This window comes from Cydia pomonella, chromosome 23 (assembly GCF_033807575.1).
Source record: "Cydia pomonella isolate Wapato2018A chromosome 23, ilCydPomo1, whole genome shotgun sequence".
NCBI classification, from domain to species: Eukaryota; Metazoa; Arthropoda; class Insecta; order Lepidoptera; family Tortricidae; genus Cydia; species Cydia pomonella.
In genome coordinates this window covers 9,046,087-9,063,448 of record NC_084725.1, presented here as the reverse complement: position 1 = coordinate 9,063,448, position 17,362 = coordinate 9,046,087, and the positions used below count along the sequence as shown (strand labels likewise).

The window sequence follows — 17,362 nt, the reverse complement described above, 5'->3', positions numbered from 1 at the left end:
AACCTTTAAATTGATTGGGACAATAGGAACTTGGTGTTATTGTGTTCATATCTAATATAGAAATAAAAAATTTCCTAGTAAGCCTACAACGAAGTTAAGTAAGCTGGATAACGCAAACTGACAGTCGTATAGAGAAGAATACCGATAGTTTTTGATCGTTAACGAGGGTTGTGTATAACTCTTCAAAACTTTATTGTCCTTTCTCCTACCTTATCACAGCCATCCTGGATACAGTGGTAGTGGGTCTGGCTACGGTTGTGAGGGCAGTCGCTGAAGCGCTCCGAGCAGTCGTCTAAGGGAGAGTAACGCATGAAGCCGTGCGCGAGCGACTCGTCGCGTTTTTTGTGCCACTGTTGATAAACAAGATTATTCCATTAATCATTTAATTTTCAAAGGTTATTATAAAAAAACGTCAAATCAGAAAGGCTTGTATACTGGCTAGAAGCGTGGTAAAAATTTGCTACTATATTCGTATGCTACGTTTTTTTTTGCACTATGTATGACATGCCTTTGCAATGCTTTTTATAAGCACAATAAAGGCGGACGAAATTGCTTAACTAAAATTTGTTAGTATTTTTTGGAATCATTATGAAAAATTTTAGCATTTTGACGTCATCGGCTATTAAAATTATAATTGTGTTGACTTAATAAGTTGGTAGCAATTGTCGAAACATCAACAATGTTCGTTTACAATCTGGATACTAACCTTAAAATGTCTGATCATCTCTTCTTTCTTGCAGAACACCCTGGCGGGGCAGTCCATGCAGTGGAAGTGTTCTCTGTAGCCCAGATCCTTGCAGTATGAGGAACCGCATTCCAACGTCGAGCTATACCTGCACATAGAAAAGTATCACTGGTTACCTATTATCTTAGTTTAAATTCTTATTGTTCGAAAAATGTAAAGCTCATGTAGTAACGGAACACAAGACTAAAAAGGGTGTTATTTCTACTTTTACTTCTTTTTATTACCTAAGCACTATTTCGGGCGGTAGATCGCCCTTTTACCAAGTTCTTGTTGCTATAGACCATATTTTGACTGATTTAGATATTAAATTGTATAATAATGATATTGAGTCCCCATAATTCTCATACAGTATACAAAAATATGTAATCATATAGTAAAATTCATAGAATGTATTTTTTACTAAGAATCTGTTTAAGTTAATTTAAAGGTATCTATCATCATACCGTCTCCCATTTCAGTCCCAAGTGATCTTTATCAAATGAATAAACGCAATGTAAATCTTCTTTTCATAAAGTACAATATTTATGACGTGGGTACGCCTAAATCGAGTCCATCAACAATTCCTTCCTCAATGTTGCTTACGCAATTGGTGTCACTTATAAAGAGTGACATAAAAAATGATGTTCTTTAAATGGATGATTCAATACAATACAAATTATGATTCCAAGTATAAAGACCCTATTAGATACGACGCTTGCTCAACATGTTAGAAGTATACACGTAAATATTAAAAAGACCTAAGTTTGTACTCGAGATGCTAATGATCATTAAACTGTGCACCTGATGATTGTTATATAAATTCAGACTGTTGTGAAATCAAATCTTAAGTTGTCGAACCTGAATTTGAATGCAAAACAATGACATTCATTGTATTGCTCTGGTATATTATCTATTTTGAAACTGCTAGTCTAAATTAGCGTAGGTTGTATAAATGTTTAAAAATGACATTTACAAATACCTTTTGACATATCTAGAGTAATCCACCGTCGTTTGCAAAGAATTCTTCCGCGCTTGATCCAAATGATTCAAAGCCGACAGCAAACCTAAAAAAACATGAAAAAAACATATGCTAATATCCTTGGAAACAATCATAACTAACGATACATTCAAGCATTCCTTTTCCGTCAAACTTATTCTTTTGTTTGGAACAGGCAAATCACCTCGATGCATCATATTCAAACGAACAATGTACTGTTTTCATCGTGTTGGAAATATTAACGTTATGCCATACGTTTACGTTATAGTTTCTATCGTTAAGAGGTTTAGGTCGAGAAAAAACCAAAACTTTGTTGGTTGTGTAACCGGCCCCTCCCCGTATCAAGTTTTGGAGTATCAAATAAATTATTATGGTAATTAATCAATGTTTTCTCCGAGTCACTCTAGAGCGGGCATTGTGAGTGATCGTTGACTCTGCTCTAGTCCGTACATTGTAACTCGAAAGCGTTTTTGTGTTGCTCTTTACAAGTCGCCAAGACGCCGTTTTAAAGAAACAATTGTAATGATTAAATACCAATATTTTATCAACTTCATTCAACTTATGAATCGTTTAAGAAACATAATTGTTACAAATTCTGGCCGCATTGTTAATTAACTTTATCTGTAGTATCATCAGTGTTTTCTCACATGAAACACTTTTGCACACGTCATTACATCATCCACACACGTACCCACATTGTATTGAAAATTCGGATTATTCTCCAAGAGATTAAGCTGGTGTTTGTGCTCCGATGTCGACACTCCACCTCTGCCTTTTTTTACAAATTCGTTTTGAAACTCGAATTAATACCTATACTTATGTAGATTAGCGTTCAACACAATGGATGTTAACATACGGCTTGATAATTTGGCCGGTTACATAAGTCGTGCATGAATACTCGTGATTGTAACCAGTATTAGAGAGCAGGTTATTATTAATGAAACAGATCACCGGTTTCCGAGATCTTTCTTCACGTTAATGGCTCACGATTTTGTAACACTGCCAAATTGATAGAGAAAAATAAGCATTGTTACACGTCAATAAGTGTTAAGAATCAAATTTATTGCCTTTAATTTATGGAGATTAAAGATTAAGTGATGCGATAACGACGATATTTGACGAAACGTTGAAGTGAGATCGTGAAACTTTGGCCGGAATTGAATTTTCGATTCGTTGCGAGTACATGATGAAAAATAAAAAGACAATGGACCGATCCGGCATCAGATAATGCCCGTTCGACATAATAAACATTTATAATACGAAGGTGGTTTTTAGGAAATTTCGTAAGATATTGTATTGGCTCATTCAGCCGAGACAATGGGGTCCTCATAATGTTCTACATAATGGGTTTTTGAGCTCACTCAATGGAACCTCGCGGTGATCGACGAAAGTTGGGATTTATGATTCAAGAGAAAAGGGTGTGCGACTTCCTTCTTTATATCCACGCTTTGATACACATACCCAATGAATAAATTGCTAATTTCTACATCGCCTTAATCAAATTGCATTTAAATTCGCAATAACCTACGAAAATATTAATCCCCTAATTACTTCCTCGTTAATATCCTTAAATAAGATGTTGATCTCGTTCACACGGCTATTACAAAAACGTCTACTCTTCAACCGTTAATGCCGAAAACTAAACCGTGGTTCTGTTATAATCCCTCACTGGCATTTACTTAAGTGAAAAATGTTCAAATGTCACTCCGCTTGTACGGCTTTACAATTCTGTCACTAATTGAAGTAAAATGTCATTCGAGATTTAGATAAATGCTCGAAAATGTTTGGTCTGAAGCCGCGTGGGTTTTAAAAGCGCCTTTGTTAATACAGTCTTCCTTTTGTTAATTTAAACTTTTTTACATTGTTCTTTTATGTAATTAATCTCATACCAATGCCATTCTGTTCAATAGATAACTAATTTGAGTATCATTTCCTTATACATTAAGATGTAAAATAAACATCTTTTCTATATTTGTACTTTTTCTTACTATAAATAGATCCCTCTTAAACGACTCCATATTCTGCGGTCCAGCCGTCAACAATCAGGTCATCACGAGTTCAATAACTGCGTCTTCAATTCCTCGTTCGTCTCTCAATTGACATTTTATTCTCTGCAACTATCTCTAAAATGTAAATGCGGTCTAGAGACATCTGCAACATTACTAACTACATATCCGTTTGCATCGCTGTTCAATTTTGAATCTTATTCATCGATAAGAAGATTCAAATCAAAATTTACGACCGCAAAGTTACTGTTGTCTTCAAACTTACACGTCTGGTCTTACTTGAAACTTTGTGCTGACTTGTTGACGGGTAATTTTATTGAATGCAAGAGTTCATTTTACGTTGGTAGATGTTCAGTATAATAGTACATTTTATAAGGCTGTGTATCGTATAGAGGAGGTAATGAGGCGGGGCCATGGGTGTATGTACGGACAAAGATATGGCTATTGACATGCTGTAAGATCATCTACGTATGTATCTTTAAGCACCTTTAAGCTTATTAACTACTCTTGTAACGAGTTTTGTCGACTTAATAAACATTGTTTTTAACTCTTAAGTTTTTATAGGTCTTTAAATTCCTCATCGACTCGCATATTTCTGATCATTGTATTATCTTAAAGTTACTTAACATGACGGGTTGATTAGAACACAAATCCTGTATAAAAACTGGTATTTTGAATACAGTACACAAAAGGAGCTTCGTATATCTAATTCAATTAAACATGAATCTCGTATCCCTATTTGTACGTACTCCAAAACGAGATGAATCATGCGATCCTCGGAATATTACGTCAATATATGTGATCAATGACCAAGCTACAAATATACTCATATACCCTGATAATCGTATCATAACTTCTTTATTCCAAGGTAATAAGACTGTAAATGGTAAAGCAGAAAATATAGTTGCAAGTATTGATAAAGATTGTAGTAACAACGTACTTTTTATAACAATATTTCGGTTTGGAGATACTCCGATAAGGACAGACACGTCTAGTTTAATTTTTCCATATATCGATTAATGTATTGTGTCTTCGAGATTGGAAGTATCTTTAACGTTTTCCTGTGCAGATAATTTTTGTACTATTGTTATTTCCATCTTCGTGTGGGATCTTTTTGTGTGTTTTAGAATACCAGTTATGAACGTTTGCGTTTGGCTTTTTTGACGTCTTCAGATTCTAATCTAAAATTCCAAGAATTCGTATATATATTATTTTTGCTTATGCTAAAACATAAATTTACATCAAAGTTTGGCGGATAACAATTTGTACAGCAAGCCTCATCAAAATAAACAATGGGAAATGCTCTAAGGCACATACTTTCTTCTAAGCAAGCACATCAACTAACTCTCTAGTCGATGAATGGCCGACGTTAAACTTTAATTAGACAATAATTACAGCATTGTATACACCATAGTTAATTATACATATGAAACGATCCATTAGCTAGTTGCCAATATGATTTGAGACATTTACACGGGTTGGAGACCCATAAAGTGAGTCGGCGGATGAAAGAGCCTGATAATTATGAACGTACGCATGCGTAGATCAAATCGGGTCCGTCGATAGATAAAGGATCTAGATGTGTTGCGCCGGCGATCGGGTGGTATTACGTGTCATGGCGATGTGAAGCTCCATTGCTATTCCTATGGGCGCTTCTAAGTCGTATATGGCTATGCTTCAAATGAAGTAAAAAGCGATTGATAAAATGTATAATCTTTATTATTGGATAGTCGATTCAATATATGATTTTTTACTACAGAATGGGGATTCTAATTGCTAAAAAATATGCATATTAAACATAATAAAAAACACTTAAATAAAAAATGAATAAATAAAAAATTTGCTCTAAATCTTGGTCGCTTGGTAGGGTGCCCAGAAGGTTGATCGCATTGCCCCGATGGATAGCAATACTGATACTGATGATCCTCTGAGCAAAATATAGGCCAGCCCTCTGGTCACCGGAAGCCTCTATAAAGCGCTTTGACAACTCCTCCGCCATTTTTTAAATTTATTTTTATAACGTATATATTTTTTAAATATTTATACATCTATTGTGACGACTATATCATTCTATACTCCGTGGATGATGTATTCAATGAGTAACTATAAACAAACCGAATATTCTTATGCCACATCCGTGGCAAACAAGCATACGTTCCGCCTGATGCTAAGCGATCACCATAGTCTATAGACGTCTGCAACTCCATGCATCCATGCATACATGCGTGTTGCCGACCCTTAGTCGATATTCTCAAAACTGCATCCTGTGGTTGTTTCTAAATTAATGAGAAAGAAAAAAGTTAAGTACCTACAAACAGCCGATATTTATTATTATGTGCTAAGTCAGTCGCATTGAAGGTTGATAAACTTTATTAGAATTGCTTGATTAAAACAATGTGGCTAGTAATTTTTCCATTTAAAGATCACGCATAATCGTGATCGCAATCGCCATAACACGGAATCGCCATCTGTCCCGGACTCGGCTTTGTTCGGCCGTCTCCGCCGGCCGTCGGACAGAGCTGAGCGCTGATTGGACTACGCAAATGATTCCGCATGATCTTGTTTAGTTTTTGTTCTGTTTACGCTGTCTCACTTGAAGAAACTTTTAGTTTGTTTTAGACTGGTAGTCAATTAGAGTTTTGCTGAGCTTTTTTATGCTCGTTAGTTTCCGCGGTTCGGGTGTCCGGAAATGTGTTATTACGGATACTTTTAATTTTGTTTTTGCGATAATCAAATTTCTCTAAGCAATAACTTGTTTGTTACAGTTATTTTGAGTTTTAATACCGATCAACGCTTGGCCTTATTTATTAGACCGCCGTTTTTTATTAAAATGTATTTGTTGTCGAGTCGATCATAGTCATCAGATTAGTCGAAAGGCGTCCAATGCTACACAAAGATTTCTTGTGATCTTGCACAAATCACCAAAATTTCATTCATCCTTAAAAGGGGCATTAAAAAAGAACTAAACAATACCTTAAACACATCCCATATTCTTTTCAGGAATGCCCTAAAAGTTGAATTTACAAAAAATGCGATTGCAAAGCATCTCTGCAATTCAACATTGTTAATATGGCTACATACATACAATCGCTTTACACTCACATCATTAACCTGGGGCTTAATTACCATTTCTGAACCAACTTATTGTTCAGGTCCTTAATAAAATAAAGGTAAGCGCACAATGATGGATAGACGGCGCAGATCGCATCGATACGACCGAATCGATTATATGGATTAATGTGGCGATAATCGAGAACTTTGCGAGTCGGGGACGATATTCGGAAAATAAAATGTAATGTCAATGTAATAGCAGTTTAAAATTTATTATTTTTGATTAGTAGTCTATTGTTTTTAATTTCTGGATCTCTTTCTAAAACGTAACATATAGAACTGTTAAGAATAGTACTGTTTAGATATGATGGTCATTGCTGTCTACGTGGCAAAGTGATAAAGATAGTTTCCGTCGCTTTTCGGTATCGTAATGTGGTAAAAAGTGACCATTATTTTATCACATAGATATAGTGATATATATTATATATATTATATCATATGTATATAGTCATCCATCATACGTCTATAGCGACGCGCGCTGAAGTATCATATTGGCTCTAGATAGTACGAAAATTAAGTAATCCCATGTCTAAGAAATCGTTGAATAAACAATCAGGCCTCCATGGGATCTAATGAATCGTTTTTCCCGTACCGTAGCATTTATCTACATTTCTCTTAAATATTTTACCCAATCTTAAAACGTTTTCAAGTATTTAAACTTGAAAACGTTTCAAGATTGGGAAAAATTTTGGAATCTTTCTCTTGCTCGATATCAATCTTATCACTCGCGGTTAAACAACAACTTTGCCCCCCGGTCAAAACAAATAACTATATTTACTTGTCATAAATGTTCGTATTGTTTTTAAATAGCATAACACTTCATAGGAAATGCAAAGCTACGTACAGCAAAGTTGTATTTAAATATTTACTTGTTTACAAAGCTACGCACTCAACTAATCAATACGTTTCCAATATAATTTTGATACGTCAACAGCATGTTGCAGTATGAATCGTTGTACTTTTCTTTTTACACAGCAGATGTACGAACGAATGTGGTTTTGTTTTAATTTCAATAAGTTTAAAGAATTATCTTGATGCTGCAAAGTCGGCCGGTAAAGTCATTATGAATTGTTTGTTTTGTTCAAGAATAACTGCAGTAATTTAAAGTAAAAAATCTTGAATAATGGAATACAGTATAGTTGCGGGACATCAATGTCAAATTGACATTAATTGTATTCGACATGTTCTTCGGTACTATCGATGCGACGCTAGTAATTATAAACCAGAAACTTGATAGTTTTTACATTTACATAAAATTCCATTTCTTGCATTCTTCAACTAAAACCCAACAAAATTACCTACAGTAAAAATGCCTACTTTGCTCCCCACTGGGTAATTGTGATCCAACAGTTTTTACAGTACATGTGCTTTACCGCATTAGTGCCATAATTAGCAGAATTTGAAGTTTCAAAATTTGAAGGGTCACATGTACTGTAAAACCTTGTCCGATACATGTTCGAATAGGTAATTCGCAACTCTTGTCACTTTAAAACAGCTGTTGTGTTTTAATTTATCGCCACTCGCTTTGAATTTCCTGTTTTTCGCACTTGTATCGTAATACACTATGAAAAAAACTTCGAGAAGTTTAAACGTGATAGTAGTGATAGTTTACTTTAAATCGGCATATAAATCGACATACCTGCTACAATATAAGAACATTACAAATTTAATGAAAATAATTTTGTACGTAGGCGCAACGGTTGAACAAAGTACACAGTCGCTTCGTTCAGAATTCAATCTACGCCTTCGCGGTAAATATATAATTTTGCTCCCTTGTGACACAATCTACTATTTAATCGTGACAGACCAATAAACATAATAATCTCAAATATTTTTTAGAACGCGATTGATAACCCTAATCAAGCCTTGTCATAACAGACGGTTCGCATGACCATAAATATAATTCCGTGACACGTATAAAATATAAAATCAGCATAATATGCTATTAACATTCTACGCATATAGGCGACAAATGAAGGGGTCATATGACTATTACGACTGTCTATTATTAGAGATCTGTATTAATATAGACTGTCAATGTCTCAATGTCTGCAGTCGCGTCTATTTACCAGTGTTGGCTGAACGTTAATTAGAATTGAAAATATTAAAATTTAACCATTGCAAATTGAATCATAAACCGCAATGGACGGTTACAGTTTACGGTTCAATTTTCAATATTTTCAATTCTAATTAACGTTCGGGCAACACAAGGGATGAGCGGTCAAACCCAATCATTCGAGCAAACGATTTTTTGTAAGAACTATTAGTGTTGTGTGTGGATTTATTACTTATTTAAATGAAAAATGATCTCAATTTATCGGGTTGGACCGCTTACCCCTCGTCTTATGCACTTTTTACATAAATATATGTGGGGTCACGACAATACCGAGTACCTGACAGTACACTACACTCTACATCTCCACTCAACTTCACACACACACACAAAAAGGAGCCCTCCCAGTCACAGCCACGACACCCAGCTAAATTCGTCAGAGAATGTTGGATAGAACAGAAAAAAAAAACAAATTTATTGTTATTATTTTATAAAATCCAACCTATGCACCTGAAACATCGCTACAATGTGGTGCTACAAAAGCAATTCAGTTTTGTATAACGATTAACCGTCTTCATTTTTCATTCGTCTCTACTATTACATTTTGCCATTATTGTGAATTGGAAAGTAGGATACGAGGTTTGTATGAATGTGAATGGTAATAGAATTAAGTTTGAGGAGAGGCGTTACTGTTGCAAATGCGCGTCAGATTGTTTATTTTTCGGTTTTCGAGGCGTTTCTTCTTAAAAAAAGTGTTATTTTTACATAAAATTGGAAGGTGTGGTTTTCTATTGTTTTCCACTTGGATGGTATTTAGTATGCAGTTACGCCCAGAGTTATGCAATTCTTAGATTTTAGGCTAAATAAAATCGAAGAATATAGTACGCACGTGTTTATAAGTGAAGATTTTTCGTCATTATCATTTGTTATCTGCAGTAAAGAATTGAATACGAATATAATATTAAACGAATTTACCGATTTCCTTAAGATTTTATTTGTATGTAGGTAATAGTTAGGTATACTTAAACCTAAGTTTCGGAGTCTTTATTGCAATTTTGAATTTGAAACCTTTGCAGAAGCAATGCCATATAGAAATATGCTTCACATTTAACTTCTCCTTTTAAAATGTCGACATATTTTGATCAATAACGAGTAGCTTCCACGGAAGCACGCGTTGGCGGACCGACGCGGATACGTGAGTGAACCGTTGCAATATATTTAATATGTCTCAATATATTTAATATGTCTGTGTCACGGAAACTTCGTCATTAAAATTCCCCCTATTAAAAGTACATCGGGCATTAGGAGAATGTATGTGACGGTTTGAACCAAAAGTCGGTTGTCTATAAGGTTGATTTCAAATTGTTCTCGGTCGGGAACGTCACCTATGTCCTGTTTCCGAGGTTCCGAGTCCGAAGCAAACTGCCGAATCCGATTCAAGACTAGACGATTCAACGGAGCCACGCCGTTTGATCGCCTAGTGTTTAGTTTTCATGTTTATAAAATGCATATAAATATATTGCAATGTTAATCTGTAAGGTATTTGTAATATGCTTGATATACATTTTTAAATAAATAATCATAGGTTCTGAGATTATCGCCACTAAAATCATTATAAGTTTAACATTACAAGCAAGAAAAAGCTGACACTCCTTTCTTTTTAGAAACAATCCATTCTGATTTAACACGCGAACAAAAAGGTAAAATTAAAGCATCAAAGAATGCTAGTATCTGCCTTTTATAACGTAAAACGAAGAAGACGCTCCGGGTCACATAATGCATTATAATTTTATACAAAGATACAAACTGCAACTCTCAAATGAATATGCAAAAGCGTTGAGAGTGTATTGCGATTGAGTTATTGTGATCGTACGTATGTGTGCGTCGCAGATCGCTTACACGCACCAGATAGCTTATAAGACAACTGGGGCTTTATACGAAAACGTCTACTTTGCTGGGGACGTGACGCGTAAAGCAGATACCTTAATAACCGTTGAATTCAAAGCTATCAAACGTTATGATACCACATATTGGCTTCTTAGCTTTATCGGAATTGTTAAGAAAGTAGCGTCACGTACCCGACATTTTTCTGGAATACCCCAACTCAAGATACCCACGCAATACTGCATATTGGCGTTCATATAAATATATGGTATATGTTAGTTACAAATACAAATATAAAAGACCTGTTTAAGGAGAAAATATGAGTTTTTGTAATGTAAATTGGTGCTGGATGCAATTGGGTAGTGCGGGTTATGGAGTGGTAGTGCTTCTATACGTAACCTCAAGTGTTCATATAATATGCAAAGTCTATGTGAGGTAATCCATGCCCCTTCGTAAGCGTGTATACACAGAATAATTTACGTCTGTGTGGGTGAGCGCGGTTGTGTGCAAGCAACGCGTACGCATCCAAAGAAATGCATATTTTATGACGTCTGTTCACATTCTGCGCGGTGCCACAAAGAAATTATACGCGCATTAAATCCATGGAGGTGTGATTTTTTTTTCTATATATTTTCCCTACACGCTCTTTAGTATTTATGGAAGAGAAAAGTCGGCGGATCGCCAGGCTTTATTGAGAATTGATAGAACCTTTGAATATTAATAGGTTTTTCCTAGACTGGCTGGCTCTTGTATAAAATAAATTAAGTCTCTGACAGAGCTGTGGAGACGTTATTACTTACATTGCGTTTTTTATTGAGTTAAATTTTGTTTTAAAATATTCATTGGCCACAAGTTGCCTGACAATAAAGCTGCGTTTCCAGCAGAGATGTGCTAGGATGAGTAGCGAGGGATCAGTTTAAGTACCAATAGAAAATTGCCGACTTGAGGTGCGCTGAGCGAGAATAGGTAAATTAAGTGATTCTATTGATTCTTAACGAATACAGTCTGCAAGATGTTTTATTTCATTTGATTTCATTGCTTTGATTACAAAAACAAATGAGCCATGAGTTCACACGCGTTCGTTTTACAAATTTTGTCGATTAACATCGTCCATTACTTTGAATGCGTTTTGGGAAATGAGTTTCATGGTCGGTACACATTCGTTCAACTGCGAAAAATGTTTTTTTTTTTGTTTAAAGTTGGCTTTTATTGGGTATAAATTATAGTGTGTAATATCCGATCGATTTCATATTACGTAATAAATGAAAAGGAAATGAGAATTCAACAATAACCACAGCACATCATTTGTCTTTAGCTAAAAAATGCGGTGTAAAAATGTGTGTGTTAATTAGTCTTGTACAAGTAGAAAATGGAAATATTTATTTAGCTAGTAATACAACTAGAGAAAGCATTAGTTATATCCCATACAGAAGTAGGCAAAGCTGCGATTTATAACTCGAATGTACTTATAAATATAAGCCTATATACCTCTATATTTTTTTCTAAGACTAGTATTATATTCTAATCGATACAACAGAATTACCTTTTTCAATATTTTTAGTTATAATGTAACCTTTCGACTCCATACCGTCTCTGTCTCGCCGACAGGATATGCAGCTCTAAGTTAATTAACAAAAGGGCTCGCATCCACAGTTCTACACTATATCTATACAATATTATGGAGGCCGGTTCTAATGTAACAATTTGTTATAGATTTGATTTTGTTACGATACGACCTTGATACGCAGTGCATCTCATGCGCATCGATAAGTGCAAGTGAAATGCCCAATGACACGACTCAGAGACGCGTGCGGATTTGAGACCAATCGGCGATAACAATAGGATACTTTTCTTCCAGTCAAATCAGTTTTTTTCCGTTAAAATGATTAACCACTATGGTATATGAAAACTGCACAAGTGGTCAAGTCAGCTACTTTTTTAAGTAAGTGATTTACGAACTACGTTTTTTTAATAATCTCGTGCTTTATATCGTGCATGGTATGAAATAATTTATTATACAGGCAACATCCATATTGCCAATGTCGTGTCAAAACACGACTACAACCTAATCAAATTGTAAAATCACAATCGGCTGTTCTAGCTGGAGGCCCCGTATTAACTAAGTGCCAATGTGTAACAAACCCTTGAAATTTACGATTAAATCGATCCGAGTTTAATTATGGCCGATAGAATAGTTCGCGACACGATTGTACGTCTAATAAGATCGAAGGTATATTAATGCTACTTAATTTTCATTACGAGTAGTACTTGTTGTGGTGATCGGGACACTTAAATTAGCAATGTGATTAGATTGAGTAGGAAAACGACCTAGCCTAGGTTGGTACAGTCACGTCTGAAAATATCGGTACAAAAAATGTGCCAAAAATATGTATACCGATATTTTCAGACGTGACTGTACTGACTGCTTACGAAGCTGGAGGTCCCAGGGTCGAATCCTAATAAGGGATTTATTTTTGTGCGCGACCAGTCTGACCTAGTGGGTAGTGACTCTGCCTATGAAGACGATGGTCCCGGGTTCAAATCCTGGTAAGGGCATTTATTCGTGTGATGAACACAAATATTTGTTCCTCAGTCATGGGTGTTTTCTATGTATTAGTATTTATATATTATATATGTCGTTGTCCAAGTACAAGCCTTATTGAACTTAGTGTGAGACTTAGTCAATTTGTGGAATAAAGTCCTATAATATTTATTTATTTAGGTATTTGTTTCTGAGCCATGGATGTATCGTGTATGTATTTTAGTACTCATTTGTGGAAGATTGTCCTAAATATTTATCATCGCATAATATAAAAATTAAAATTAGCTTTTTATTTATAAGTATCTCAAGTATTTGACTTACCTACCTATAATACCTACATAAGAAATAACATCGTATCGTCAGTAGCATGTATAAACGTTCTAGTTATTAAGTCTTTGTGACTTTACTTCTTAACGAAATGTCAAATCGGTTTTCTAATAAGTCGTTTTTATGAATGGCCTGCGTGTGGCGTCAGATGCAGGAGGAGTCAAACTGTATCCAGGTACTGTTTAGTTTCTTTTAGATTTGAAAGTGTATAAATAAAAAACCGGATAAGTTCGAGTCGGACTCACCCACCGTGGGTTCCGTACTTTTTAGTAGTTGTTGATATAGCGGACACAGAAATATGTCATCTGAGAACATTTCAATTGTCTAACTATCACGGTTCATGAGATACAGCCGTGACAGACGGACAGACGGACGGACAGTGAAGTCTTAGTAATAAGGTTCCGTTTTACCCTTTGGGTACGAAACCCTAAAAAGATTTTTAATTTACGTATTTTCAAAAGTTTTCATCATAAAGTAAATTAATTACAAAGTGTAATTTTCTTACGTTATTCTTATTTTTATATTCTTTATGCATATTAAAATCTTGTACTTTATACCTATATATAAAAGTTTTAGAAAAAGTATCAAAATCGTTAACTTTTATAATGTATACAGAAGAAACTCCGGTATTAACGATCGTTTTTGATCAACCTAAGTGATTCCGTCTCGCGAAACAATTGGACTGTAATTCAAATGTTTCGTGAAAATATTTTAATTTCAGTCCAATCCTAAATTGCCTAGCGTAGCTACAGTAAAATTAGCTCCACATTGTCAAATCACAGCACAAGAGGAGCAATTGTCAATAAAATCCCAATTTAACCGGCCGTTATTTTCCGTGATATCCTGTGGGGGCCGCAATAGGCGAATCAGGCGGTTTCCCATTTACTGGGCATCTAGGTTCGCGTCCGGTGGGTGCTTATTGTCGTGAGAGCGCGTCGCCTTGCGCAGAGTTGTGTGTGTATGTTTATATGTGCGTAATTCTTACTAATATGATGGCAAGAGGCCTGATGGGGTGTTCTTGGTTCCTTGGAGCCTGGGACGGATGTTAGTGTGGGATGCTACCTGCGTAGACGCACTGTCATCGTCCCACCTCCAACGGACTAATGTATTGAATTGTAAAAGCGGGTGCAGCGGCGGAAAACGCCGGTGGAAATCGGTAGAGAGTACCATTGGCGTTGGAACTCTAGGTCCGTGAGGTCCCAGCACGCACAAGTTTTTTGCAGAAATCGCGAAGCGTCTGGTTGGTAACTGGTGACCGAAGAGCTGGCGGCTTCCTCGCACAACGTATCAGTAAGTATTGCGAATTGCGATACAACGAGAAAATGGCGCTAATATTTTTGGTACAATGCCTCATGCCTATTTTAGATTTAAGCTAGTTATAGTACCTAATCCTCTGTATATATCCATAATCTATATTGATATTAAAATTAATTATGTAAGTGTAAAATTTTGTTTTGCATCGATATTTAGTGGTTCGATGCTTGTCCTTACATCAACCAAAAACATTGTAGGATTATTTTTATCTTGGAATATATCCCCTATAAGTGAAAAAAATCACGGTGTGGGCTAGTATGTAGGTAAAAGAAAAGTGAAAAATCTGAATACAATTATTTTTTCATGGTTAATGTCGATATAAATTTATGTTTTATTGCAATCCAATTATCCATTAATATTTCTAAAAAAGCAGACGCATACGCTCTACGCTCACTGCTCACTATTATTTTGCAAATCGGTTATTCGGTAATATCACTTGAATAACCGATTTTATCGCACCTACTCTTAAGTCTCGTAAACGATTTAGTTTTAAATAATAACTAGGAAGGATACTTTACCATGCCAAAAAAAAGGACCAAGTCACGAATTCGTGTGAAGCAATATTTCTCGTAGTTTTATTTTATTACAGTGATTGAGATCAAAATCTGGCGAAATCGAGTAAATTATGAATATATTGACCTCAAAATGCTATAAAAACTATATATTTGGCGGAATAAAAAAGATAATAATAGAATTGAGTCAGTTATTAATGCCAAAGCACAAATTAGAACATATTGGAAAAATCAAACGCTGCCGCCGGCGAACTCACTGCCTAGATATCGAATGACAAATCGATTGTTTGATAAAATCATCGATTATCGACTCGCAACCTCCCACTGGTCCCAACGTTCCCAATATCCCTGTCCCTTTTACTTTGAACAACTTTATATTCCCCTCCTTTTCTATAAATTATTATACCGTGCGCTCCTAAGGCGATAGAGATATAATTTATTAAGAATTTGTTAATTATAGCAATTAAAAACACGGCTTCTTCTATATTTCTGATGTTTATTGTGTGTTAGGGTATTTATCAATATTACAACGTTTTACACCTACATACAAAACGGTTTATGAATTAGTTATTCTAATTCGGATGTGCTTGTAATCGAATAATTAATCGATTTTAATCGATTAGGTTGTTGTACTTTTAATTCGATTTTGGAATAATTTCTTTATTACGACTCAATTTGGATTATACGGAGCATACAACAGTTAAAACTGGTTGCTGTTGATTTTTTTTCTGAAATTAGGCAGTAGTTACATGGTTGTCATTAGAGTTAATTATGTGAGTTAAGTAATTTTGACCTTAATTGTATGCTAAATTGATTTCATGTATGGGCATTCCGATAGCCAACTTCTTGAAGACTCGTTTGATTAATGTCAATGCTTCTTAAAACACTATGTAATAATTTTAGCTTTAATGTCCCTCTTATGAAATATATTATCAGTATACTTAAAGGTATTAGTATTTTAGAGACAGTGATCGAATACGTAGTTTCTAAATTGACCTTATATGTGTCTCAATTATTTTTAAACAATACATATTCCTACTAACATTATAAATACGATAGTAGCTGTCTGACTGTCCGTTACCTCTTCACGCTTAAACTGCGGATCCGATTTAGATAAAATTTGATATGGAGATAGTTTGAGGACCCGAAAATCATCCCATACGGGGGTGAAACGGGGTTGAAACGGGGGCGAAACGGGGGTGAAACTGGGGTGAAACGGGTCCCCTATTATCTACTTATTCTACGCAGAGGTGTCGCGGACAGAAACGAGTTTCATAATTTAACTTAAAATGGTCTACCAAATAAAACAAACCGTTGCTGATAATGATACTTCCCTATAAAAACCGAGCATGTCGGTTCACGGTTCATCGCAGCGCATGTCGAAACGCAAACAGATCATGTAGCCCATTAGCTCCAATTGGGTGAACTAGCTCGATTGAGCAGATTAGTGTTGCTCGCCGAGGTTTCTGAGACCAGGGGCCAGGAGGAAACGCCTAAAACGACTGTTACCTGATTTGAGGAAGGACAAATAAAATTAAAGGTTAAAATTGCGTGATCTTGGAGATTTGGCGTCATGGGCACACACACGTTTTGTATATTGAAAATAAGGGATTTCGAACTTTGCCTTCGACCATTGCCAATTCGATTTCTAAATATATGAATATTACTAGGTATAGAAACATGGTTTGGTAATTTACGACATTTTAAAATTTGGGTGGAAGTTTATGAAAAATTCAGAGAATATACATATAGGTATCCGATTTTTGTGCGTGTGTTTTCTACACCTTAGACAAGACATGAGAGGCATACGTGATTGAGTACAAAAAGTAAACAAGAACAGCTAAATGAGACTAATGAGACAATTTGAAAATAGTCATCAGACTCTCACCGGG

General features: G+C 35.4%; 1 protein-coding gene across 4 annotated transcripts in view; it reads right to left on the bottom strand.

Annotated features, from left to right (window-relative positions):
* LOC133530772 (uncharacterized) overlaps positions 1-17,362 on the bottom strand; it is a 106,356-nt gene that overhangs the window by 11,768 nt on the left and 77,226 nt on the right. For all 4 annotated transcript variants that reach the window (XM_061868838.1, XM_061868841.1, XM_061868840.1 and 1 more), the window contains 3 exons: positions 1,704-1,788; positions 707-833; positions 210-350 (listed from right to left, as the gene is read on the bottom strand). In XM_061868838.1, the coding sequence (XP_061724822.1) occupies positions 210-350; positions 707-833; positions 1,704-1,788 (353 nt within the window). The remainder of the gene's footprint in view (positions 1-209; positions 351-706; positions 834-1,703; positions 1,789-17,362) is intronic.